Below are 24,262 nucleotides of genomic sequence, written 5' to 3'. Positions count from 1 at the left end.
CCCAGCTACAAACTGTCTAACAATATACTTTTTTTTTTTTTTAGTACATCCAATTTCAGCCCTCTTCAATGATGGAGATCACATCTTTCCTTTACCCAACATCTAAGTTGGGTAACAGGGTGGGAAAATTTCTCTATCTAGATATTACAGACAACGCAGATAGCTCAAAAACTTTAGTGGAGCAAAATAATTGGTTGGGGAACTACCGGGCTAAGGGTGATGTCTACATTCTTTCCCTGCCCAGCCAGGCTGAATCAGGGCATTATTGCCTTCCCTGAAGAGCCAGAGCACAGAGGGGCTTCGGAAGGAAGGAATTTGAACAATAAAATCAAGGCAAAAAAAAAAGAGATATTTTATTTTAAAAACAGGTTTGTTGGGTTTTTCTTTTTGCATTCAGTACATTGTCATTCAGACACCACAATACTATATACAGATACACAACATTAAAAAAGAGCCTATTTCTGATGGACATTTCAAAAGAACACTGTTTTGTAATGCGCCAGTGGGAAGGAAGGAGGTGAGGGGGACCCCACAGCACCAAGTTGGCTTTTGAGGAGGGGGGAATTAGGCAGAGTCTCCATTTAGCTGGTTTATTTGGGGCCAGTTATTTTAGTCTCCCAGCTCAAGGTTTCCTCAGGAAATCTGTCAAAGTGAAAGTGTGAGGTCTCTCTGTTGAGCTATCTTTGATGGAGATGTGACTGAACAGGGACTCTGCTGAGGGACCCACTCTCCATCCCCTTGAAAGAGAAACTCATTGTTAGAAAAGTTTTGATTCTGGGCCTGGCCTAGTTCCAAATCTTAGCACAAGACAGAAAGAGAGGAGAGATAAGCCGCACTTAGCATTGTGGCTGGAGTTTTTGTCTTCCTTGGATTTCCCCAGAACTGAGAGCACAGAGCAGGGTAAGCAGTGGGTCAAAGGCACCTCCCAGGAAATTGTTGCTGGGTAGGGGTGGGCTAGAGGCTGCACCAATTACTGCTTTTATTGAAACAGAAAAGAAAGAAACCCTACAAACTCCAAGTGTCTTCTGTATTCCAGTCTTGCTTCCAGGCCCCTAAGAATCATTATTAACATGACTTTAAAAATATGCACAGAAATCATAACTGGGAAAACCTGTGTATGGAGTGTGGAGGGATGAGGGAAGTAAGAGGAACTGGAAAGAAATCATGGGCTCCCCAAATCCTGTGCCCAAGCCCCCCTGAAGCAGGGTCTTCTACAATCCTAGACATAGGATGAGGAAGAAGTGAATCATTTGGAATTCCCCCTACTCTCTGCTTTGGACGAATGACTGGGCTTTCTGGTGAGGCGAGCCACGAAGGCCAGGGGGAGTGGAAGCTGGCACTCCTCCTCCAGCAACCCACCAGGACCCAATTCCAAAGAGCAGATGCTCAGCGGGTACAGATGGGGTTGAGACTGGGAGTCGGGTGGGGGGGTAGGGTAAGGCTGAGCACGGCCTCGGAGACTGCCTCCTGGAGCACTCTCCCTCTTTCTTGTTAAGATTAAATACTGATCTGCACCAGTGCGGTGCAGCGTCCTTCCACGGGTTCGGTTATGATACAAAGCGGCGACATAAATAGACGGGGCGGGTGGCCTGGTGAGCGGTCAGGTGGAGTGGAGGTGAGGCGCTTTCGATTTGCTGACCACCTTCTTCTCTTTCACCCGCCGGTTCTGGAACCAGATGGTGACCTGGCGCTCCGAGAGGTTCGTGGTGGCTGAGATGCGCCGGCGCTTCTCTTTGGTGATGAACTTGCTGGCGGCGTACTCTTTCTCCAGCTCCTTCAGCTGCACCTTAGTGTAGGGCACGCGTTTCTTGCGCCCGCGACGGTAGCTGCTCACTTCGGGTTGTAGGGGAACCACGTCTGGGGGGAGAGAGAAGGCGGACGGGAGGAGGTGAGGTGCGGGACTACACCCCAGCCCACCTCGATGCTGTCCCTCTGCTAGGCTGCCTGCCCAGGCACAGAGTTCGGACACGGACCACCGGACCACCAGACCACCGGCACATTGTTCTACTTGATGAAACCCCTAATCCTTTGCAAGGCCAAGAACTGGGTGAGGCTGTTGGGATACTAGTCTCTGGCATAAACTTTAAGGGAGGAGGCTCCAAAAAGTCAAGAAAAAAAACAATATATATGGTAGGATCTCACTGTGGCCCAGGCTGACCTGGAATTCACTATGTAGTCTTAGGGTGGCCTCGAACTCACGGCAATCCTTTTACCTCTGCCTCCTGCTGGGATTAAAGGCGCCACCATGCTCAGCCAAGAGAATATTTTAATGCAGTGTTTAAAAGGTCAAAAAGAATGCCCAAAAAACCCCCAAGGTAAACAAAATGTCATTTAAAACTAAACATAGAATTAGTATTACTGATTTTCCCTCAGTTTTTGCCTAAGTCTCCACTATGGCTCTGCACACTATTGGGAACCTTGGATCCTCAGAATGGACCCTCCAAATTCCACTCCAGTTCTGCCATGTCTGTAGGAGTGTGGGTGTTCATTCAGAAAAATCTCTTCGGCTTGCAGTTAGCTCATCTGAGTACCTATCAGCCTGCATTCTCTTATAATACATCCCATGATCACAGGAACGATTTCTCTTATATGCCTGAGGAAAGTATGGCTTCAGTGAGCCCAGGCCCTGAAGTGGATCCTCAGGCCCTTGGGCACTAGCCATGCACTAGGAATCAGAGGAGGCACCAACTTGAGAGATGAAGCAAGCCTGCTTGGGGATCAATCTCTTTGGAACTGGGACTCGGTTTTGTGAACCACCACCCAGGGAATCTTGCTTCTAGCAGATCAAGTCAGGCCCCTGTAAGCATGCCCAGGTCCTACCCCCACCCCAACAAAAAAGTAGATTCTGTTTTTTTTTTTTTTCCTCCCCTCATTCTTTCAAGGCTAAAGGCAAGCCTTTACATTCTGAGCACCCTAAGCCTTGACCTGGTCACCGCCAGTTCAGTTTCTTCAGGCTTGGAGCACTTCACAGTGTATGTCCCCCATATCTGTCTTCCTCTTCACCTTCATCCCTGATAGTGAGAGGTGACAGTGGGAGGATTAGGGAGATTATCTGAGTAATTCAGCCCTTGGTTTCTGTATGTAATTGTTAGGCTAAGTGGAGCAGCTGCTAACGGAGATGAATCTGAGGATTCATCTTCATTCTGACCCTCCTTTGGAATTGTTAGCCAGCTGGAAGGTAGAGAGCATCTCTTGAAATGTTTCTTTCTTTACACTCTCCAAACACCTCAGTTATATCATGCCCAATGGGTATATAGCCCTCTCTGAGGGACTCATATCTGTCTCTACAGGAAGAGGAAGAGAAGAGGTCACAATCAATGCAGAGAGGAAATAAAGAGCCCAGGAAGAAAATAGGAGAGAGGTTCCCATGGCCTGCTTTGGCTGCCTCCATGGTGATAATTTCTCAGGAAAATTGTCCAACTTGTCACTTTTCTCTGCCTTTGTGTAAATAAGCCAAGATATATTTTTTTTAAATCTGGAAAACAAAACAACTTCACTTTAGCAGATAAAATCTGTCAGGCTAAAATAGATTTTTTTTTTTTTAGTACAAGATAATCTTTTAAAGACCTCATTCTTTAATTTGTTTTGCCCTTATAGATGCAACCATGGTTTGGGAAGGTAATGATTCTAGGACAAGAAAAAAAAATTCCTGAATGGGGTAAGTAATAATACTATGAGGTTCTTTTGTTGTTTGTTTTTAAATCCTAAGAACATTTATTCAGACTTATTTTATTAAACATATTCTACAAAATCAGAAATCAAAGGCTTAGAGTAGGTAAAATAACTTAAATGACAGTACTAAATTTTGAATCTAGACTTTTCTGACTCTCCACATACAGACATGATGCATTTTAAAATATAAATGGGCCACCTAATAAAACCTTCTTTAAAACACCTCTGTTTTTGCCGGAGGGCAAAGTGGGATGAAAGTAGGTTTTAGTTTCTGAATTAGCCAAGTTATTATTCCTGATTGATTTTTTAAAACTCTACTTTCTGTAAAACCTCACAATTACCTAACCAGGTTTTGCTCCTTAAAACTCCAACTCTAAATTTCCAATAAGGCCTAATAACACAATACTAAAAAATCAGTTTTAAAAGTAGACAATTGGAAACCGGGCGTGGTGGCGCATGCCTTTAATCCCAGCACTTGGGAGGCAGAGGTAGGAGGATCGCCATGAGTTCAAGGCCACCATGGGACTACAGAGTGAATTTCAGGTCAGCCTGAGCTATAGTGAGACCCTACCTTGAAAAAAAAAAAAAGTAGACAACTGGCCTTAAATGGTTATTTTTCTCTATGGGATGTCAAGGATTGGCTTGACCAAAATTTTCCTGAGTCAGACTGAACTGCAGATTGTTTTGACCTTTAGAGAGATAGCACCTGCCTCACCTTCTGAAAGAAGCCCTCATCTCATTGTCTATCTTGTCTGGAAAGGAAGCAGGGCCTACAGATGCAAGGAAATCTGGTGTCTTAGACCTTGAGCTGTATTTACACTGCCTAAAGTGAGTAGGGTTTTGGATATGAATTTCCCAATGACCCTTTCCCTAGTCTCTCTCCAGGTTATCTATTCCAACCACTTCAAACCTGGGAGCCTGATTTAACACCTTTGAGGAGGAAATAAAAATCAAAACAGTGCTTTGCTATCTCCAGTATACAGGATCCCACAGCCCACCTACCTCACTAGCAGGCTCTGGGCTCTGAAGACTATCTTGTCCAGCTAGTGTCTCTTTTCAACTTAAATTCAAAGGTTTATCACCAGCGGCTGGTAGCATGGTCCCCCAAACCACTATTCTTTTTCTCTCCCTCTCAATCCTGACTCTCTTCCTCTTTTTCTTCCTCTCACTCTCCCTGTAATTCTTTTCTAGAATTTCTGCCAGTCTCAGTAAGAAAAAGAGGTGTTGAAAAACAGAGAGAGAGAAAGAGAGAACATTTGAGTAATGAAGCAAGGGTCTATATAATTGGGAGAAAGAAGCCACAACATCGCTCAGCCCTAATTATCTGAATCTTTGTGAACAATTGCCTCCATCACCCACACTAGCCCAGACTATCATAGGTGAGGTTTCTCAGAGCCAGAGGCGCTGAAGAGAGACAGTGGTGTTTATGCCTAGATGTTGCCGAGCAAACCACAATTGCATAGACAGAGTTATCTGGAAATCTCACTTCTTCTGAAAGACCTGTGTGGGTAGAAAGATGGAGGGTGTCTGAAGATAATTTCTTTTTCATCTACTTCTTGCCTGGACCTCTGCAGGTACTGACATACAACAGCTCCAGTCTATTTCTGCATGGGGAGTGCAAGCAGAGCCACAGAGGCACTCTGGGTTTTATGACCACCTCCTTGCTATAATTTGCAAGTGTATTAAATCTCAATTGAGTTGTATTCTTTATTTCAAAGATATCCTTCTCTAGGAGGTGATCAAAAAATGTTTATTTTTAGCAGAGCTTGTTGTTTTCTGAGACTCTTTGAGATGTTTATTTTACTAAAGATAATTCTGAGCTTCTTTCCAATGTGACTGGAGAAGCTTCTTGCCTCCCCTCTCTTCACTCCGAACCGAACCGGATGCTTACTGCTCTAGGCCTGTGCTCCCGTCCATAGTGAGCCTGGTAGGCACCTGCTTCCCTGTCCACCGGGCCCTTTGGGCATGGCCCATCAGCTCCACAGCTCCAAGGATTCTTGATGGCGGATCCTTATCTCTTAAAAGAACTTGCTGTTCAGTGAGATAAGCGATCCCAAAGAGTGACCTCTGTATAATACAGTATAATACGTCCATCTGAACAGCCCATCTTCTAGAAATGTATCATTATGTGTTTGATATTAGCTAGTCAATAAAATTGTATAATATAAAATTCTCACAGCCAGTGCGGACATACTAAAATCATATTCTCGATTCTGGCAGTCAGAAGCGAGTGCCTTGTGCTGGTCTCTGGTGCTGAATTGTGTACCTCATATTATTTATGAGAATATTGTTTGTTGCATTCTCTGTACCCAAACCCTGATGCAGAGGAATTTCAGGCCCACTCTTAGGACGTCTCTGGGTCTATGCTTTCCAGTGACAACATTCTTGGGCTGAGCATGTGGAGCTAGGAGGACCTCTCTGGACAGTATGCAGAGACATCTACTGCTGATCTGGACTGCTGAGGATCAATGCAGCCATTAGAAGGGAGGACCTTCTTCCACTGGGTTATGCTCACAGGGAGCACAGGCTCAGATGTTGGATTCTCCGAACCACAAAACCTAATTTCTCGGAATAGAATCCAAAGCTACTGGTGTGATTTGGGGAAATCTGAGGCTAGCCTTTCTCCTCTGGGGAGTGATGGGCGTTGCAGGATCCTTTCCCACTCAGTCAGAGAGGAAACAAGGTCTAAGTAATTTCTCTCCTCCCATACACAGCCAGACAAGACCCAAGGGGTCCCTGGCCAGGGGCCTGCACTCAGCACATGTCTTCCTTTTCCACCTCTCATTCGCAGCCCATCTTCCTCTAGGGGACTTGGTGGTGGAAACATTCACAGGATTTGAGCTCAGTATACCCGAGCAGCAAAGAACATTTCATATCCCAGAAAAAGGATGCGAGCCCTCTTCAGTGATCTTTGAGTCTTCCGCTCTCAACAAAAATTCAAAAAAAAAAAAAATGAACCAAGAAAGCAATTAAGGTGTGCTCCTTCAGATTGGCAAATTAGACCTCTATTTTTAAGCTATCATCTATCTAGTGAATGCCTGAAAACTCGGGCAAGATGAGGGTTATCTTTCCCCACAATTACTCAGGGGGTTGAGATTTCCGGGCACAGGAGACCCACCTCAACCCATTCCTGGCCGGCAGAGGGTTTAGGGGCCAGGATCCCTGAGTGAGGCTGGATCGGGCAAGGGGAGGAGGAAGAAGAGGAGGAGGAGGTAGTGGTGGTGGAGGTGGAGAGCTCCCGATCCGAGCCGAGCCGGCGCTCGGGCGCCTCTGATTGCTTCACTCTCGACCCGGCAGCTCCCGGGAACGTGTCGGAGCAGATTTCTTCCCCAGCGCATTCCTCAGCGCAGCTCGCCCGGCCGGCTCCATAGACAGCCCAGCCGAGCCGGCGCGCCGGGGCCAGACGGCGGGGGTGGCTGGGGCGCGGAGCCGCGGGGCAGGCAGGGCGGGGAGGGGTCCCCGCGGCGGCGGCGGCGGCGCTCAGGCCCCTTCCTTACCTGGGAAGGGAGACTTCCAGAGGTGGGCGGACTGCGACTGCTCCTTGGAGCAGTACACCTGACTGTCCCAGCCATTGGAAAGAGCCCAGTGCTGGTAGCCTTCGACGGGGATGAGCGCGTCGTGACGCGGCTCCGGGTGCCCGCTGATCCCGGGCACCACCGACACGTCCAGGTAGCCGGGCATCGCCTGGTAGGAACTGGCGAAGCTGGGGTAGAAGGCGAACTCCTTGGCCCTGGAGGACAGGTCGTCACCGGGCAGGGCGCCCGACGGCTCCGGGTACTTATCACCCGGGTGGTAGGCGCAAGGCTTCTGCTGCAGGTTCACGTTGTGCGACAGGCGACAGCCGTAATAGCTGCCCCCGAAGGGGTAACCGTAGCCCAGGGTGGCGCTGGACGAGGTGGGGGGCGCCGGTGGCGGGGCGCATTGGCGCGCCGTCTCCGGGGCTGGGATGTCCGTGTAGACGGCGCCCTGAGGGGCGCCCAGAGGAGCCGGCGGGCGACCCAGCACCGGGTGCGGAAGCAAGTCGCGGCAGTGGCTGGCCGGGCAGCTACCGCCCAGACCGTCCATGCTCGGGGCTTTGCCGGGGCTCGCTCCGCTGCAGCCGCTCCCCGCTGCACCCGCGCCGCCGCCTCCCCCGCCGCCGCCGCCGCTCTCCGCCGCGCTGTCCTCATAGACGTACATAAGGCTCTCCGGCCAGCGCGGATGCAGGAGCAGCGAAGTCGTCATGACATGATCTGCTCGAGCTTTTTAAAAACTCCACTTGCCAGAGGCAGCGAGCTGGGGAGACACCTCGCTCCCTTTTTCCCTCCCCCATCCCCCCTCCCTTCCCTCTCCACCCCTTCTCTCCTCCCCTCCCCTCCACTCCCCTCCCCCTCCTCCTCCCGGCGCCTCCCCCTCCCTCGCCGCCGCACTCTCTTTACGCATGCGGAGACACTTCATTAAGAAATCCGCCGGCCCAGGTTCTCCTCCCCTCCGCTCTCCTCTGGCTCCCACGTGACTGCGGTAGCGCACGTGATGCCAGGCCTGGGTCTCCTGGGGTTCCCTCCCCTGGAGGCGGGGCGGGGCGGAAAGAAATGAGATCTTAACTGATTGGCTCCTCCGGAAGGGAAAAGGTGGAGTAAACTGGGAGATTTAAAGGGACAGGGCGACGCCCCCCTCGGCTGGTTCGAACCCCAGAGGGAGGAGGCGGAGGGGGGCGGGGGAGGCTGAATTTAGCCGACGCAAAGGGGCCTAAGGAGGAGAGGACCGTCCTCAGGCTCCGCCCCCTAGACTCAAGATGCGCACACGCAAGACAGAGAGCCCCCATCCCAAGCGATGGCCGTGATGGTCGAAACCTGTACATTGGGACTGGGAGCTGAGTAGGGCGAAAGTGGAATTTTAAAATGATCAACTAGAAAGCAGGCCGGAGCGCTCCAGCTCGCGGCTGGAAATGAGCCCACGGCACCGCGCAGCCAGCCTTTGATGCAGTGACCCGGTTTCCATTTCCGACCTCAGCCACATTCCCCAAAGCCCAAGTTGTCTGAAAAGGACCTCCGCGCTTCTCGCTGGTTATCCGAAAGGGTTGGTAGACGTATGTGACTGTTCCCGAAACACAGACCTCATCCTGGAATGGGATGAGAATGCGGCGAGGGAGTGTTCTCAGCCAGAAATAGAGGGAGAATAAAGGGGATGCGGAGGTGGCAGTAGAATAGGCTCACATTTCAACATGCAGTGGAAATAGAAGCCTTGTCGAAACGGGGAGGTGGATTCCGACTAGGGAAGGCATGGATGTCTTACAACATCCTTCTTTCTTTAGGCATGCAGAAGGAAATGCGGAAAATCGCGAGGATCCGTGCTGTTCCTCGGAGGGATCTCTCACAGGTGCAACTCTTGGACTCCGCCGAGGGCCAACTGCAGCCCTGCGGGGCTGGGCGGATAGAGTGATGAGGATGGAGGGGCCACAGCGCAGATCCACGCAGTTCTCTTGTTGAACAGCCTTACTCTAGTTCCCACAGCTTTCTCACAGTCACGCCTTTTTAGAGCCAAGTATTTTATGCCCTAGTGTCCCCTATTTCAAAGGAAAATTAGCACCAATTTACTGACTTTTCGACCGCCTCCCTTCTTTCCTCCTACCCCCTCCCATTGGCTGGGCCGAGGGGGGGGGGTCTCAGTAGAGTCAGCCCTTTGCATCTCCGTGGAATTGAGCCAAGTTCCCTTTCAGGCGGGGCCTCCCAGAAGAGAAGAGGTAATAAAGAGAGAGAGAGAAAGAGAGAGAGAGAGGCAGAGAGAGTGAAGCATCTCCCACTTTCCTGCCTCTGCCATAGGTTTTAGATGCTGGGTGTTCTTGCCTATACAGGTCATCACCACACAGTAAGACCCCACCACCCCAACAAACACACTAGACCCCTCATATATGAGATAAATGGCCCGGCCTGCCCCTAGACCCCCACAGCTGCCTCCCTCCTCCCTGGAGGATGAAGGTGGTCTTTGATGGTTGAGTGCACCCAGGCTTCAGGGAGTTAGGGTAAGAAAGAGAGTTCTTATCAGTCTAATCTTCAACTAGAAGGGTCAGCTCAGAGTTCTGAAACAGGCTGTTGACTGGGATGGCAGCGAGAAGAAGAGGAAAAAAACATACAACACTAAAGCCAGCCTGCCTGTGTTGAGGGTATGGTGAAGAGATAAGCCGGGTGGACAGTGGGGTCTTGCTGAGCTGGACTGGAGGGCTGGACGTTGGAGGTCCAAGGTCAAGGTAAAACAAGGAGAGCAAACACAGCCTGACCAAGTCTAGACCGGACCGTGTGACCTTGGCCCCTTGTCTAAGGCAGGCTGGCGGGTTGGGTGGCTGGGAAGATCTGCTGGGTTTCCAGCGAGGGTGGCAGATTTAGGCGGTTTCCTCTTCTGTGAAGTGGCACGTTCATGTGGAGAGAGGGGGCAACGTGGACTGGGCTCTGTGGGGATGCTAGGGAAACAAAGGGCCCAAAGAGTGCTGCTTCTTTCCCCAGAGCTGTACTGACCCGGCCTAAAGCCAGACTCCCCTTCCGTCGGATACCCGAAAGCTGGTCCCTCAGCCTTTCGGAGGAGAGGTCAGAATGACTGCGGGAAGGATCTGGGTGCAGGGAGGCCCAGTGATAAATAAAATTAATGGTATGTTCTTTTCCAGGTTTATATAAGGACATTAACTATTCCTATTGCAGTGAGATATAGATTTAATTAACCCAGCAACTTTACAATTCCATTTATTAGGGGCACCAGGCGTCCAAAATTTAGCGGCATGAGGACAGAGGGAGACAAAGTCGTCTTTCGTGGAAATCAGCTGAAGATGTAGCCCCCTCCCCCAGAGCGAGCTGGAGAAGTGGGAGGCCTGAAGAGAAAATTTGGGGGCTTAAAGCACCAAAAAGCGACTTAGAGGTCCCCACACTTGTGTCGACCTTCCCTTTTAGCTTGGTTCCACAAGACCTTCGGTGCCTACACTGCAATTGGAGCTGCAAGGATCCCGCGGCGTGTATGCCAGCGCCTGCGGGCAGGAGGTGGGAAGGAAAGCCTTGTTGGTTAATTAACTTTAAGTCTGGGGTCGCAGCTCCCCCTTCCCCTGAAAAAAAAAATGTGTATCTTGCTGAGACACAAGCAAAATCAAATTAAACACTCCAGGAGAATATGCCCCACTGGAAACATAGTAATTACATCTCTGAGGCAATCGCACCCTAGAAAGCCCTGCACTGCCACCCAGGGCTGAGCCGCTCACCCCCACCCCCCCCACACCTCCACCACCCAGCTTCATGGATGGGGCAATAGGGCTAGACTGGAAGTTTTGAGAAAAATCAAGAGAAATGTGAAGATATGAAGCTTCGGGAGTGTGTAGCTGAGCTGCTATGTGAGTGAGCAAAAAGGAGGAAGCCTATAAGGAAAATGGAAGCTGGCCTTCGGCTGCTTCAGGAAGCCCAGCCTGACTCTGGGCTGTTTTCTCCAAGGCATCTGTGCGTCCTGTGTTCCTACCAACCGCATTCAGCTAAGTTCAACTCCTCCAGCATATGAAGGATATGTTTCATGTGCCTTTTCACGTGTGTGTATGTGTGTGTGTGTGTACATGTGACACCCTGTGCCTATGGGTTAGGGATATGGGCAGATACGTGCACTGTTTCAGCACATCCTTGTGGACACAGCCAAGTGTGTTTACGAAGAACATGGCTCTCTGCCCAAATCCTCTATATATAAATAAAGATCCCCTGCTCGTCTGCTCATCTGTCTGGAGGTACATGTAATTCACATTCTTATCCTGCTCTCTGCTCACAAAAACTTCCCCAAAGAAAATGAAGCGGTAGATATTTGTGTCTTTCTGAAGTTGGTGGCTGGAATTTCTGGCCCACCGTACCAAAGACAAAGTCGAAGGTGTAACTTCGCAGCATTTGCAGCAGAAGGGGTGAGCTTGATGCATACGCTGCAGGGTTTGGTTGCAGCTTGAATTCTAGGCGAGGAAGATGAAGAAGGATGAAAGGAATGAAATTGGTGTGTGCCTTGTTCGGTACTGAGATTCTCTCCTTTGGAAATCGGGCATTAGATGATTTTCCTCTTGCTCTTTTGCTGTTTCCTCCATATTTGGGGGGGTGCTTAAATTACTGGAGCTCAGTTCCCCCTTTTATGGGAGAAATTCCAGTTTTAAAAAAGGAGGGGGTGGGCTGAGGCTGTAGGAGAACAAAGAGCCTCACCACCATGGGGTCTGGATTCTGGCCCAGACTTGGGGCCTTGTAGGGCGGGCACAGAGTTGTGGGGAGGGGGGCTTTCCTGTCCAGGGTCCTGGCTGCCAGACAGAAGAGATTTGTGGACAAGAAGACACAGGTCCGTGCTATCCAAGCTTGAGACTGAAGAAGAGAATCGGTGTTCATAAAAGGCCCGTGAGGGGACATCCTTGGATGTATGTTTGAGAACAGAGATCCATACACTTGAAGAAAATTCCTGGTGAACTTTAAAGGATGACAGTAGTGGGGAAAGAAAGAAATGTGGCTGATCTTGGTGTTTTTGAGCCCTGTAATAGGTCGCTTCTTGCCTCTTTTTGGAAGGTTGGACAGCCTAGGAGTGTGAGCTCACAAGAGTCTCTCAGGCTCCTGGATCCCTTTGGAACTGGCTCTACTTTGATCTTTCCATCCTCACAATTCTGCCTTAAAGAAGGACCACTGGTCCTCTTCTCCCAGGTCAAGAATCACCCCTGGATAGTAGCTGACTGAAACCTTCCACTTTATATTTTTCCCTCCCTTGGCTCCCAGATTGAAGGGTGGCTGAGGCCTCACTTTGCTTTGTTTCAGAGTTTTACACTCTTACAAATCAAAGTTGCCATCAATTTTTTAGGCACCAGGGAAATCTACTCCTTTTGCTGCCTCACTAGGACTTGTAGTGCTGGTTTAAGTTTGGGGAGATCCTAAACTTTTCCTCTATGCTTTGCAGGAATCCATACAGTGGTCTGGGTTTAGGCCATCAGTAATCCTTTCTTGGATTCTCCTCAGCCTATCCTCAGTTGCAGACTCTGGTGGTACAATGGGTTTGGCCCGAGGAAGTTAGGTGGCTCCTTCCAGGGGGATCCTTCCAGCCACCTCCAAGGCCAACCGCTCATTCTTCCCCAGTTTGCCAGGCTCCTAGCTCCTCCAAATTCATCCCAGAGCCCTTTCTCCAACGCTCTTCAGCTCTTTCCCCAGCCAGTTTCCAATCTCCACCCTTTACACTTCCCTCCCTTCTGGAGCTGGCAGCATTTCAGTCACTTGCTTCCCCTCCCAACCCCCCCCCCCAGAAGTTCGGAGAATAAACATAGCGTTAAGAAATTAACAGTTATCTCCTCCCACTCTGACCTAGGCTGCAGGAAAGGGCCCCCTGTCCCCTTCCCCTCCCCCAAGCCCCTCCCCCCTTTAGGAAGCCCTTCAGAAACAGACAAATAAAATCTCTCCTAGTTTTAGGGCCTGTCTGAGAGGGAAGTCCAAGTTCATTTTCAAGTTAGACAAGGGAACTAAGGGGGTTGGGGAAGAGGTGGAGGAGTGTTTGCTGGGGGCTGGATTTGGCTTCCTTGCAGAGATCTAACAAAGGCCCCTTTTGGTCAGAAAGCCAACAAACTGAATGCCTGGAAAAGGTATTTATCACTTTCCATCATTTCCTTCATCTTTTAAAGTTTGGGTTTGGGGCTCCTAAAAGGGAGGCAAACTTACCACTTTTAAAAAGGAAAGATTTAGATACTTTAAAAGAAATATGAAAAATTGTATTTTTTTCTTAGGGCAGGGAGGAATTGTGGGTGCCAATCCAATAGCCTTCTGAGTTGGGGTAGACTAGCCTGTTTCAAAGAATGGCTATAAGTAAAAAGCAGAGCTGAAGGTCTAGTCTTTTTTCTTCTACTAGAGGAAGAGACCCCAGAATGCCACCATGATGTGGGAACCAGAGTCTTGTGGGGTATGAAGGTGTGGAGAGTATGTATGCTTCACTGTGAGGAAGAGAGAAAATAATAAGCTAATAGGTGACAGCCTAGCTCTCTGTATGACCAGACCTTTAGCAATTGTGGCAAAAGAACATTTCAATCTGAAAATCACTGGGCAGAATGCAAGAAGTCAAAGAACCCTTAAAAGATGCCCCATCAAAAGAAATTTCAATCCCCTATCTCTAAAAAGAAGGGGAGAGTCAAGGCTTAACTAAGAGGGGTTTAACCCTTGCTGCCAAAACAACCAACTAGTACTGGGATACATGAGGCAAAAAGACACAAGAAAGCTTGTGTTTCTAGAACAAGATTCCTGATGAGAGTGACTAAGTAAAAGATAGGTGAAGTATAATTTAAAGTTTAGCAACTGGAGGGATTTATCATTCTGGGGGCGGGGCCTGTTTGACTCTCTTTGCCTCACACCTTCTCTTCTCCAAATACTCCCTTCTTTCAGGAGTCTTAGAGGCACTTCTTTTCTCCCAGTAGCTCCCTCGTGCTTGCAGCAGGAGAATATGAAGAACTAGGAAGGAAGATGGCGACATTCATTTTCCGTCTTCCCAGATATCAGGGCCCTCACTTTCATGGTTAAGAGAAAATGTAACTCAGATAAGGGGAAATATCGTTCCAGGCACAGAGGCCACCCTGGGAGACTCGGATCTGATGTTGGTCAGCACATCTGGGGAGCACAACTGTTGGGTGTGGGTTTTGGATAGTGATTGTGCTGAGGGTATGCACTGCACTTGTTCAGCATGGAGGCATTTGTGAATCATATCAACCGGAGTGCTGGCTGACTGGGGCAGGTGATGAAAAGGGTGAGCATGAAAAGGAAGAACAGGGTTAAGATGGGGGCTTGGGGGGGACCCCGTGAATACACAACCCCTGTTCTCTCCATAGACTAACATCTCTCCCTTGACTGAGCCACTGTAACATGTTGACAAAGATCAACCTCAAGTTTCGGAGAGACTTTTTTTTTTTTTTAATTTGTTTTTTTTCGAGGTAGGATCTCACTATAGCCCAGACTGACCGGGAATTCACTCTGTAGTCTCAGGGTGGCCTCAAACTCACAATAATCCTCCCTCTGCCTCCTAAGTGCTGGGGTTAAGGGTGTGCACCACCACTGCCAGGCTGAGACTTTAAGTGACCTTCTGTAATTCCTCTCCCACTGTGAGAACTAGAAGTCTCTCTTTTCTTTTTGCTTCAGTCTGTATTTGTGATTTAAAGCACTTGTAGTCCTCTTTCTAGTGCTTACCTTATCAATAATTTTCCTCCAGAAAAGTAACACAGATTTATTTCTCTCCCATCTGTTTATAGACCTATCATTTCTAGACAAATAAGTATGCAATATCTGCTTTGTTACATGTTAAGGGAATTTTAGGTAAATATTAATATAAATGTGCTCCCAGATACTCATACAATTAGGTAATTTTTACTTATTTTTGTTTTCAAACAGAGTATTTCCCTTGATTGTGACAACCTAGGTATGATTGATTTAAAATTTTAAGGTCTTTAGTTATCTTTATGCCCATGCTGAGATGGAGGGGGAGGTGATGGGTGGTTCTATAGGTAAAGATGTGTGTTTGGCGCAGACATCTTGGATAGTCTCTGAGCTTTATTTTTCTGATGCCATTAGCTCTCAAGTGGGAATGGTATTCTCTCATTTGTAAATGCAGATATGTCTTTTATTATTATTATTATTATTATTATTATTATCATCATTATTATTATTTTAGGGGAGAACAAAGACATCGGGTTGGAATGCAGCATGCAATTCTGATTCACTTGGGAGGATTTTTTTTTTTCCTAGTGAAAACTATTTGTCACCTCTCCAAACGTGGCAGAATCCGAGAGTTGCCACTGTCCTTTAAACCCAGTTTCCTTGCACAGATGTTGGGAGATTTGGGTCACTTGTACAGCCAGGATGGCGATTCTGCTCAGCCAAGGGAGTCACTACGGAGCTGGCTCCATCGGGAACTTGGCGGGGCGTCAGCCCTGAGCTAACTCTTTCTTTCTTTTTGGGTTGCTCCCAAGTCTTTTAGAGTCCCGTAGTTTATTTTAATACGCCGATTAAAAAAAAAATTTACACGTGGTAATTCTTTAGTATTGTATTTCACTAAGGCTGACCAAGCTGGAGCTTGGCAAACAGCTTCCACACAGGACAATCAGTGGCTGAGGCGGGAGGCCGGCGGGACGCGAGCCCGCACTGGACGGGCTGGAAGCGCGCGGTTTCCCCGGAACCCCGCGAGTAATCCTGATTGAGGCGCTGGGGTGCACTCTGGGCGCGATAGCGGAGCACACAGGTGGGTGCAGTCGTTTGTGGTATAGAACCGACTCCAGTGGGATCCCTGGATGATCCGGGTGTGTGGGGAAACGCAGGGCATTCCTAGGCTGTTGGCAGTGTGAGCAGAAATGGAGACGTTGGGAGTTAGGTTTCTGCACTCCAGCTGCTCATGCGCTTATCTATAGGGACACGTCCTAACAGTCAACTCCTTTAGTATTCACTGTACAAAATGCTTGGTTTATCATGACGTTTTCACCATTATACTTTATTCATATTCGTCCCCACTCCCTACCCCGCCCCCCCCCCCTCCGCCAGCAAATTCCTGTTAGTGACGTCCACAGTTGAGATTAAGCATCACCTTTGCCTGTCTTCTCCCTGCCTGATGGCTGGTACCTGGAAAAGGGCACCTCCCAAAGTGAGTAAAGCAACAACAGCACCCCATTTACTTTTCCTTGTGCCCAGTCTTGAAATAGCGTGATTCAATAATAATGACCCACTACAAAGATTTTTCCAAAAAGGTTCAGGGAAGCTCAGGCTTCCAAGTGTGGGGTGGTGGTGGTAAAAAAAAAAAAAAAAAAAAAAAAAAATAGAAAAGACTGGGATGTGAAGGGAGAGAGTCATCAGAACAGGCTTCGGCAAAGCTGGGTAAACCTTAGCTGGCATAACAGGAAAGGAGGAAAGAAAATTATTCAGAGTTTAGGAATATTAGCATTAACTTCTGAGTGAGTGGCTGTGTATGCATGTACCGTCAGTTGCTGCAAGTAAGTCACGTAAAATAGCATGGCCATGTCTAATATAGACATCCACAGTGACAATATCCATCACACCTGTTTCAAATATACTTTTTTTTTTCAAGATAGGGTCTTGCTCTAACCCAGGCTGATCTGGAATTAGTCTCTGGCTGGCCTTGAACTCACAGCAATTCTCCTATCTCAGCCTTTCTGAGTGCTGGGATTAAAGTCATGAACTACTATGCCTGCTCAAATATACTTCTAAATTTGGTGCATTGCAGGTCTGCAAAATTTCTGCATTATTTTTTTCTCCCTTATTTTTATTTATTTGGGAGAGACAGAAAGAAGGAAGAGGGAGGAAGGGGGTGAGAGAGAGATAGAAAGAGAGAGAGGGAGGGAGGGGGGAGAATGGGTGTGCCAGGGCCTCCAACCACTGTAAACGGACCTAGATGCATGTACCACCTTGTGCATCAGGCTTATGTGGGTCCTGGGGAATTGAACCTGGGTCTTTTGGCTTTGCAGGCAAACACCTTAACCGCTAAACCATTTCTCCAGCCTCTATATTCTTATTTTTAGAATGTTTTTAAAAAGTAGGATCAGGATCATAAATGGTGATAAATTTCTTCTTCTGAATATTACCAGTAAGAAAATTGGACTCATTACCTTTCACAGCTTAGCCCCACCCTTGAATAAAGTTTCCCAAATATGATTCATCCCGAGAAGAAGAAGAAAATCCAACCAACCCTTTCTCTTCCAAAGGTGAATGCTCCTTCATCCTCCTTAGGTCTAGCCCTCTAAACTCCTAGTGGGCTCTTTGCCAGGTCCCTGTGGCGGCTTCTCTGGGCTCATTTCTTAAGCTCTGATCTCCAGCAAGTGTCTCAGATGCTCTGTTCAGCATGTCTGGAACATGGGTCTCAGTCTGCTCTGAACCTGCCACATTAAGTGTTCACCTGAAGGCTTTGTGGGGTGATGCCTGAGGTTCACTCTACAAGTGGTATTCAGTTCAAAGACTATGTGAAGAGCAAGCATTATTCCTAGCCAAGAAATGTGCTTTTTATCAACATGAGTGGAAAAGTAAAATCTCTTGTTCTCTCTTTCCATGCATATAATGCATATGTAATCTTTAAATCAGTTCTAAGTTGCAATATTTACTACAATGTAAATGCTATGAAAATAATTGTTACATTGTGTTGTTTAGGAATAAAGACAAAAGTCTATCACATTTGATATAGACCCAGTTTTTAAAATATATTGCTTGTGACCCACAGTTGTCTACATACAGGAATGCAGAGTTTATAGATATGGAGAACTGACTGTACATTGTTTTGGACACACATATGCACACACACACACACATGCACACACACAAGCATTTTTGAGGCAGGGTTTTACTCTAGCCTGTATTGAACTGAAACTCACTCTATAGCTCAGGCTGGCCTCAAACTCTGGGAATCCTACTTCAGCCTCCTAAGTGCTGGGGTTATAGGAATGAGCCACTGTGTCCAATAGATATGTTTATTTTGATAATCTGATTTAGTCCAGTGCTTTTTAATCACAACAGAAACAACATCCCGCCCAAGAATTGATGCCCTAGGAAGGCAGACTGTCTTTTAGCACAGGGGCCAGGGGGAATGCCAGGACTCATTCCACCACCTCAGCGCTGATCTGTTAGCTTTTCCTTTTCTCTCTCTTTCCCTCCAGCGATGACTAGTCTCCACAAGAAAAAAAAAAAAAAAAAAAGAATTTGCCTTTTGGAGAATTATTTGAATAACAAAAGGTAGGAGAGAAGAGTCTGATCTTTTCAAGGATGAGGCTTGGAGCTGGAGCCAGTTTTTAGGAATACAGAACACAGGGACTCCGAGGCCGAGACCTACTTCGAGTGGAGCCTGGACACCGAAGTCCACCTATCAGAACAGGCAACATATTTGTAGTATAACTTCGACATCTACCTCGGTTAGAAACACCTAGCACTTTCTGGAAGCCCCCCTCTGGCATCTCCTTCACCACTTCTTCATCCTTTCAGTGGTAGCTTCAGTTTCAGGGATGGACAGATGCGGGGGGCGGGGGGGGGCAGTCCCCGACTAATCCAAGCCAAGTAGATGCCTTTTCTCACGCGGTTCTTCTGCCCCGTGCAGGCTCGTTCGTTCTGGGGTAATCCGGGAGGGTCGCACTCCCACTCCACATCTCACAGACGAGTCTAGTCATATTGTTGGCTTTAATTTTTTTTCTCTCTCTCTTCCAAGGCTGCTTACAGAGCTCAGGAATATCATCCTGTTTCCCCAGCAGCTTCCTCCAGCCGAAATCAGGCGGAGGGTATGACAGGCTGCGGGGAAGCCCCGGGCTCAGAACTCGCTATTCGGACCCCCGCAGCCTTGCACCAGCGCGTGCGGGATGCGGCTTGGACCCGTGCGTCGTAGCGCTTCGGGCATTTCTCGGTCTCTCCGCACAGGGGTCCTGTATCCAGCGGCCCCCCTTCCCCCCAGGAAGCTTCCCCAGGCTTCGGGCCGCGAGGGGAGCTTGCCTGTCCTGGGGCGGCACACGGCTTGCACAGTTCGGAGAGTGAGGTCCCTAAGGTCCCAGCCCAAGACAGGGCGACCCTTATTTTCTCAACTCGAATCAAACGAAATCTGGATCAGCCACGACCCTCCGCTTCCAGACCGGGTGGCGCCTGCCTGTCCACGTCTTGTGCATGTGTGTGTGTATGTGTGGTTTTTTTTTTTTTTAAGTGAATAGTGAATACATTTCAGAAAAAAAAAAAAAAGAATTCAATCGGAGGGAACTCGTATTTTCAAACATTCCTAACCTAGAGGAAGTTGTATGTGTTGGCGCTGCCCCGGGGCTGGGCATCCGTCCAGCGCCGCAAGCCCTCCCCGGAGCGGGTCCCGAGGCCGTGGCCCCTCCCGAAGGCAGCGGGGTTCGCTCTCCCCTGCGCCCCGAAAGCGGTGGCCCGAGGGGCGTGGGCCCCTCTGCAGGCGGCGCGCGGGGGTCATATCGCAGGGGTTCACGCGGCCCCTCCAAAACCTGCCGACCCTGGCGAGAAAGAACCGAGGTGGGGAAGAATACATTGAGGGGCTACCGGCTCGGGCGGCCTCCAAAGACCGCACGTGGCATCTTTGTCCCCCTCGAAGCTGCACCCACCGCAGGAAGTTTGTGGGAGTCTTTCTCGCCATCCGTGCCAAGAGTCTGCACGAAAGGCTCTTTTCTTACCCAACTCTACATTCAACGAGGAAGCCTTGGCTGTGTTTTCTTTGGGATCACACGGACCCTCTTTGGTTCACCCCTTTACTTTCACCCCCAGAACGCCTCCCTGCTTGTCTCAAGAAATGGAGCCAAGGGAGGATCTTAACCTAAAACTTCTGTGAGACTGGGAGAGTGGAACATGTATGTTCACTGCACACACGCAGGTATAAAAAGTCGAGCTTCGCTGCAGAACGGTGCATCTGGGGAGAATGGAGACGGCTTTTTATTTTTTAATAGTAAGTTAGAGGCAGGGAATATAGGTAACAGGGGGGATCGAGTTGCTGGAAGCTTTGCCTTCTGTGACCAGCGCTGCGGAACTGTTTGTTCCCTACCACAAGAGACAATCGAGGGAGGGTTTTCTTTTCTCCCCTTACTGTAAATAGTCAGTCTCTTCTGGTGATGACCATCCTCGCCAGATGTGTCTTACCGAAATGAGACACTTAAAAAATTAAATTCAGTTTTGGAATTAATCTAATGTAAACTTGGCTTAGTTTATTTATGCTTGAGGGCCAGGCAATCCTGCTGTCGTGGATTTTATTGGTTTCTGTGTCTAGTGGCAAATTTTACTGGATTTTTTTTTTATTAGCAAAAAGGACTTTTTTTTTTTTTAAAGGAGTTTATCCACTTCTGGCCTCCCTGAGTTCCAGGAATATCTTCATTACACAAGAGGATAACAGTTCCACTGGAGAAAGCCCCTTGCAAGTGAAAGTCTTAGGAGTCAAGTGACAGGAGACACGTCCATCCTTGTGCGGCAGTTGATCATAGCTTTTGCTTCTTGCCTTTCCAGAGTCCTTTTTGTCCCTCATTCCCTCTGTACTCTCTACCATCTATTAACACATCCAGAGAAAGGTCCCTTTGGGCAGTAATGACTTCCTTTCTGAAGGGAGAACAAGTCCTCTTACAAGAGCGCTCTTGGACCACTGGTACGGGGATCTCCAGTGCTGGTCCCTGTAGCAACCGCTCCTCTCAAATCTGAAGGGCTCTTTTCCTGAGCCCACAGCTGGACTACATTCCCCAGCTTTCTTTTCTGTTTGTTGTGGCCATGTGACTGAATTCTAGCTACATGGAATGTTTGTGTCATTTCCTGACCAAAGCTTTACCAGTGAGTATGTCCAGAGCCATTTTTTTTTCATGCCTTCTTTCCTCTTTTTCTGTCTGAAGCAGAACCTAAGGCGTTAGGGAACAGTACAGGTGTGAGATGGGAAGAGTTTGGAACCCTGAATTACATGTAGAGGAAAGCTGCCCAGTGACCAGAACCATCCACCAGGTCTTTCCCTGAAGGGGGAACAACCTTCGATTGGGTTTGAACCACAGAACATCTTGGAGTTTAGTTATCACATCCCAGTTCATCCCTTGCTAACATGCTTCCATTAAAAGTAAAAAAAATGAAGCTTAATGTTTGTCTTTCACTACCCCTTATAAATGTTAGTGAATAGCCAGGTGTGGTGGTTCATACCTGTAATTCCAGCATGTGGGAGGCTGAGGCAGGTAGCTCATTGGAAGTGCAAGTCAGGGCTATATATCAAGTTCTGGGCCAACCTGGACTACAAAGTGAGACTTTGTTTCAAAAAGCAACATAAAAAAATAGCCAACCCACAGCTATTAATTAGGTAATTCTTCCTGACCCTTAGATTAAATCAAGATACACCAACACTCTTCTGTCAACTCTGACATAACAGTCCTGTAATATCAGGTCATGTCAGTCTGCAGTTAGGATGTCCTGTCCAGTGTTTCTTTAAGATCCTGAACTCAGTTTAATATGGAATCTTCTCCCTGCTCTAGCTTCGGGATATGAGAGACTGGATGCTCAGGGAAGGAAGCTGCATTTGGCCTGGTCAACATTTTAACTTTGGGTTTTTCTGCTCCCATCCTCAGTTGCTACTTCAGCCCCACAGGAGTTCAAGTGATGAAGAGAGTGGGAACCCGGCTCAAGCAGTTTTCCAGTGATCCTAACTTGTGGAAGTGATTTGAAGGTCAGGGTTACTGCAGTGGAAATGACATAGCACCAAAGGGAGCACATTTTTGCTGGTGAATTGGTTATCTGGATATATAGATAGAAATAGAGATCTGGGAAATTTAGGACTTAAAATAGATTTTCTGAGTTATTCAGTTCTGTGTATTTCCAAACCTATGTGAAGAACCACTATTTATTTCACCTGACGGTCCAGGAACTGCATCTGCTGGTCTCTTGCAAAAAGAGCTGATATGAAAACATTTTCTCCATAGTTTATGAGGAACCATTGAAGTTCTTCTCTCAAATTTTTCAATCTTCTTCCCTGGATTTATAGCTGAGATTCACTCTCAAGAAATGATTTCTTGAATACCTCCAACCCCACTGAAGAGGGTCCCCAGCGGAATGGGGGCAGGAATGAGGGAAAAGAGGGTACCAAAACATGATGTATCCATACAAAATATGTTGTTAGTAATAATAATAGTAATCATCATCATCATCATCATCCAAAAAATGGAAATGATTTCTTATTTCTTGGTCCCTACCAGCACCTGGGCAGGGTAGCCTGCTCCCTGCAGTTCTCTTATGCATGCTTCTTATTTTCAAACAGAAGTCAAAGCAGCCGTTCTAACCCCAGCTCCTGTCAGACTCTCTGGCACTTTTGAGGCACCCATATCATCACATCTTTCTTTACAACCAGTGCCAAAGCAGGCATGTCAGTCTTGCAGTCATCAGGTGGGGGAAAAGCCAGTCAACCACAATATGACAGAGAAAAGAAGTATTAGTGATGCAAGACATTTTCCCCATAGACGCTGCTCCATACATGACTTTTAGGTCTGTTGGGCATGGTGGCACACACCTTTTTAAAATTTATTTTCTTTTATTTATGAGAGAGAGAGAGAGATAGAGAAGCAGACATAGAGAATGGGTGCACCAGGGCCTTCAGCCGCTACCATGTTCATCTGGCTTACATGGGTCTTGGGGAATTGAACCTGGGTCCTTTTGGCTTTGCAGGCTAGCACCTTAATCACTAAGCCATACCTCCAGCCCAGTACATTTCTTAAATCCCAACACTTGGGAGCAGAGGTAGGAGGATTGCTGTGAGTTCAAGGCTAGCCTGAAAGACTACATAGTAAATTCCAGGTTAGCCTAGGCTAGAGTGAGACCCTATCTCAAAACAACAACAACAAAAATTATGTCTGTCTGTGGGATGATCATGGAAAGCACCAGTCTTTCACTGAGCTCTTTCCAAATGTTCAGATAAATGATAGCAAGTGGTTTCATTGACCAGAAAACATTTCCTCCTGTCTGCAGGTGACTGCCTTACATTACACTGGCATCTCATTGCAGATTCAGGCTATACAGTGGCACCAATGCCCTGAGGTTGAGCTGGAAGAACTGTCAGGTAGGATGTCGACAAAGAAAAAGAACTTAAATCTGCGAGTGAGGCTAATTCAGACTTGGAATCTTGTTTTACATTATAAGCCAGGATGGACTTGCATGTCCATAGTTAATAGCGCAATCCATCTAGAAATTATTCTGATTTGCTGAAAGAGGGTATATTGTGTTGAAGATTGAATTATTCCATCATGGATGGCCATGTGGCATTATTTCTTTGCATTATTTCCAATCTCTGAATTCACTTTAACAAGTACATGAGGTGTTATATCCCCTACCATCCACTTTCCCAAAACTACAGACAGGGAGGTTGTGGCTCCATATACTGAATTCTGTGTGGGAGGCTAGATGATGCAATAGTAGCTGAGAGCATGGCATCTACTCCCCTTCTGTGACACTTTGAATACTACATCTTTTCTAATTTGCTACAGTAAAAATGAATGGGTCCTAGACTAGAGGCAGGGACATGTCCAATGGCCTCTTGAGGACTCTTTTTGTGTCTTTTGCCTCTATAATTTTGTGACAGCAGCTTACCTTTAAAACATGTCAGATCTAGTAGCAGGGTCAGGGGCTTTTTCACTTAGCAGACTTCAACAACATGACCCTGGCAAAGACTTTGGAATAAAAACATCATGAAAATAAACAGTCAATGCTCCATAGCTAGAGGACCGGCTGGGAGCTGTCAGGTTGAAATACTAGTCTATTTGGGAAGGGAAGGAAAAGAAGCAAGGCCTTGGACACTCCTCTGCCTTCTAGAAAATACCCCTCCAGCAGCAGAGCTGATGCCAAACACATCCAATTAATTAAGAAAATAGATAGAAGAAATATTAAGGCTGAGCGTTTACTCCAGCCAGTCTGTCAATCTACACCCTGTCAGGAAGAAGTCATTGCCTGGGCTGTGGGAGGGGACTGCTGGGAAGAGCTGAGGCCAATGCCTGCATGTGGGGAGTCTACCTTATCTGTGCTGGGAGACTGAGCATAAACTCAGGACCCAGCCAGAAAGGCAAGTGATCATACTAAGGGATAAGGGAAGTGAGGGATGGGCACACAGACAAGGGGAAGCATGGGAG

General features: G+C 47.7%; 1 protein-coding gene across 1 annotated transcript; it reads right to left on the bottom strand.

The window, feature by feature from the left end:
- Positions 1–1,600: 1,600 nt before the first annotated feature.
- Positions 1,601–7,896, bottom strand: Hoxc13 (homeobox C13). The gene is made up of 2 exons (XM_004649910.2): positions 7,170–7,896; positions 1,601–1,857 (listed from the first exon to the last, which is right to left on the bottom strand). Exons 1-2 carry the CDS (start codon positions 7,894–7,896, stop codon positions 1,601–1,603), a joined length of 984 nt encoding a protein of 327 aa, XP_004649967.1.
- Positions 7,897–24,262: the final 16,366 nt, after the last annotated feature.

This window comes from Jaculus jaculus, chromosome 6 (genome assembly GCF_020740685.1).
Source record: "Jaculus jaculus isolate mJacJac1 chromosome 6, mJacJac1.mat.Y.cur, whole genome shotgun sequence".
NCBI classification, from domain to species: Eukaryota; Metazoa; Chordata; class Mammalia; order Rodentia; family Dipodidae; genus Jaculus; species Jaculus jaculus.
Note: the sequence above shows the minus strand (reverse complement) of the source record. Positions and strands in the feature narration are given on the sequence as shown.

Coding starts and splice junctions, on each gene's coding strand:
- Hoxc13 (XM_004649910.2), bottom strand. CDS start 7,896: ATGACGACTTCGCTGCTCCTGCATCCGCGCTGGCCGGAGAGCCTTATG. Junction 1,858..7,169: donor CTGGAAGTCTCCCTTCCCAG/GTAAGGAAGGGG, acceptor CTCTCCCCCCAG/ACGTGGTTCCCCTACAACCC.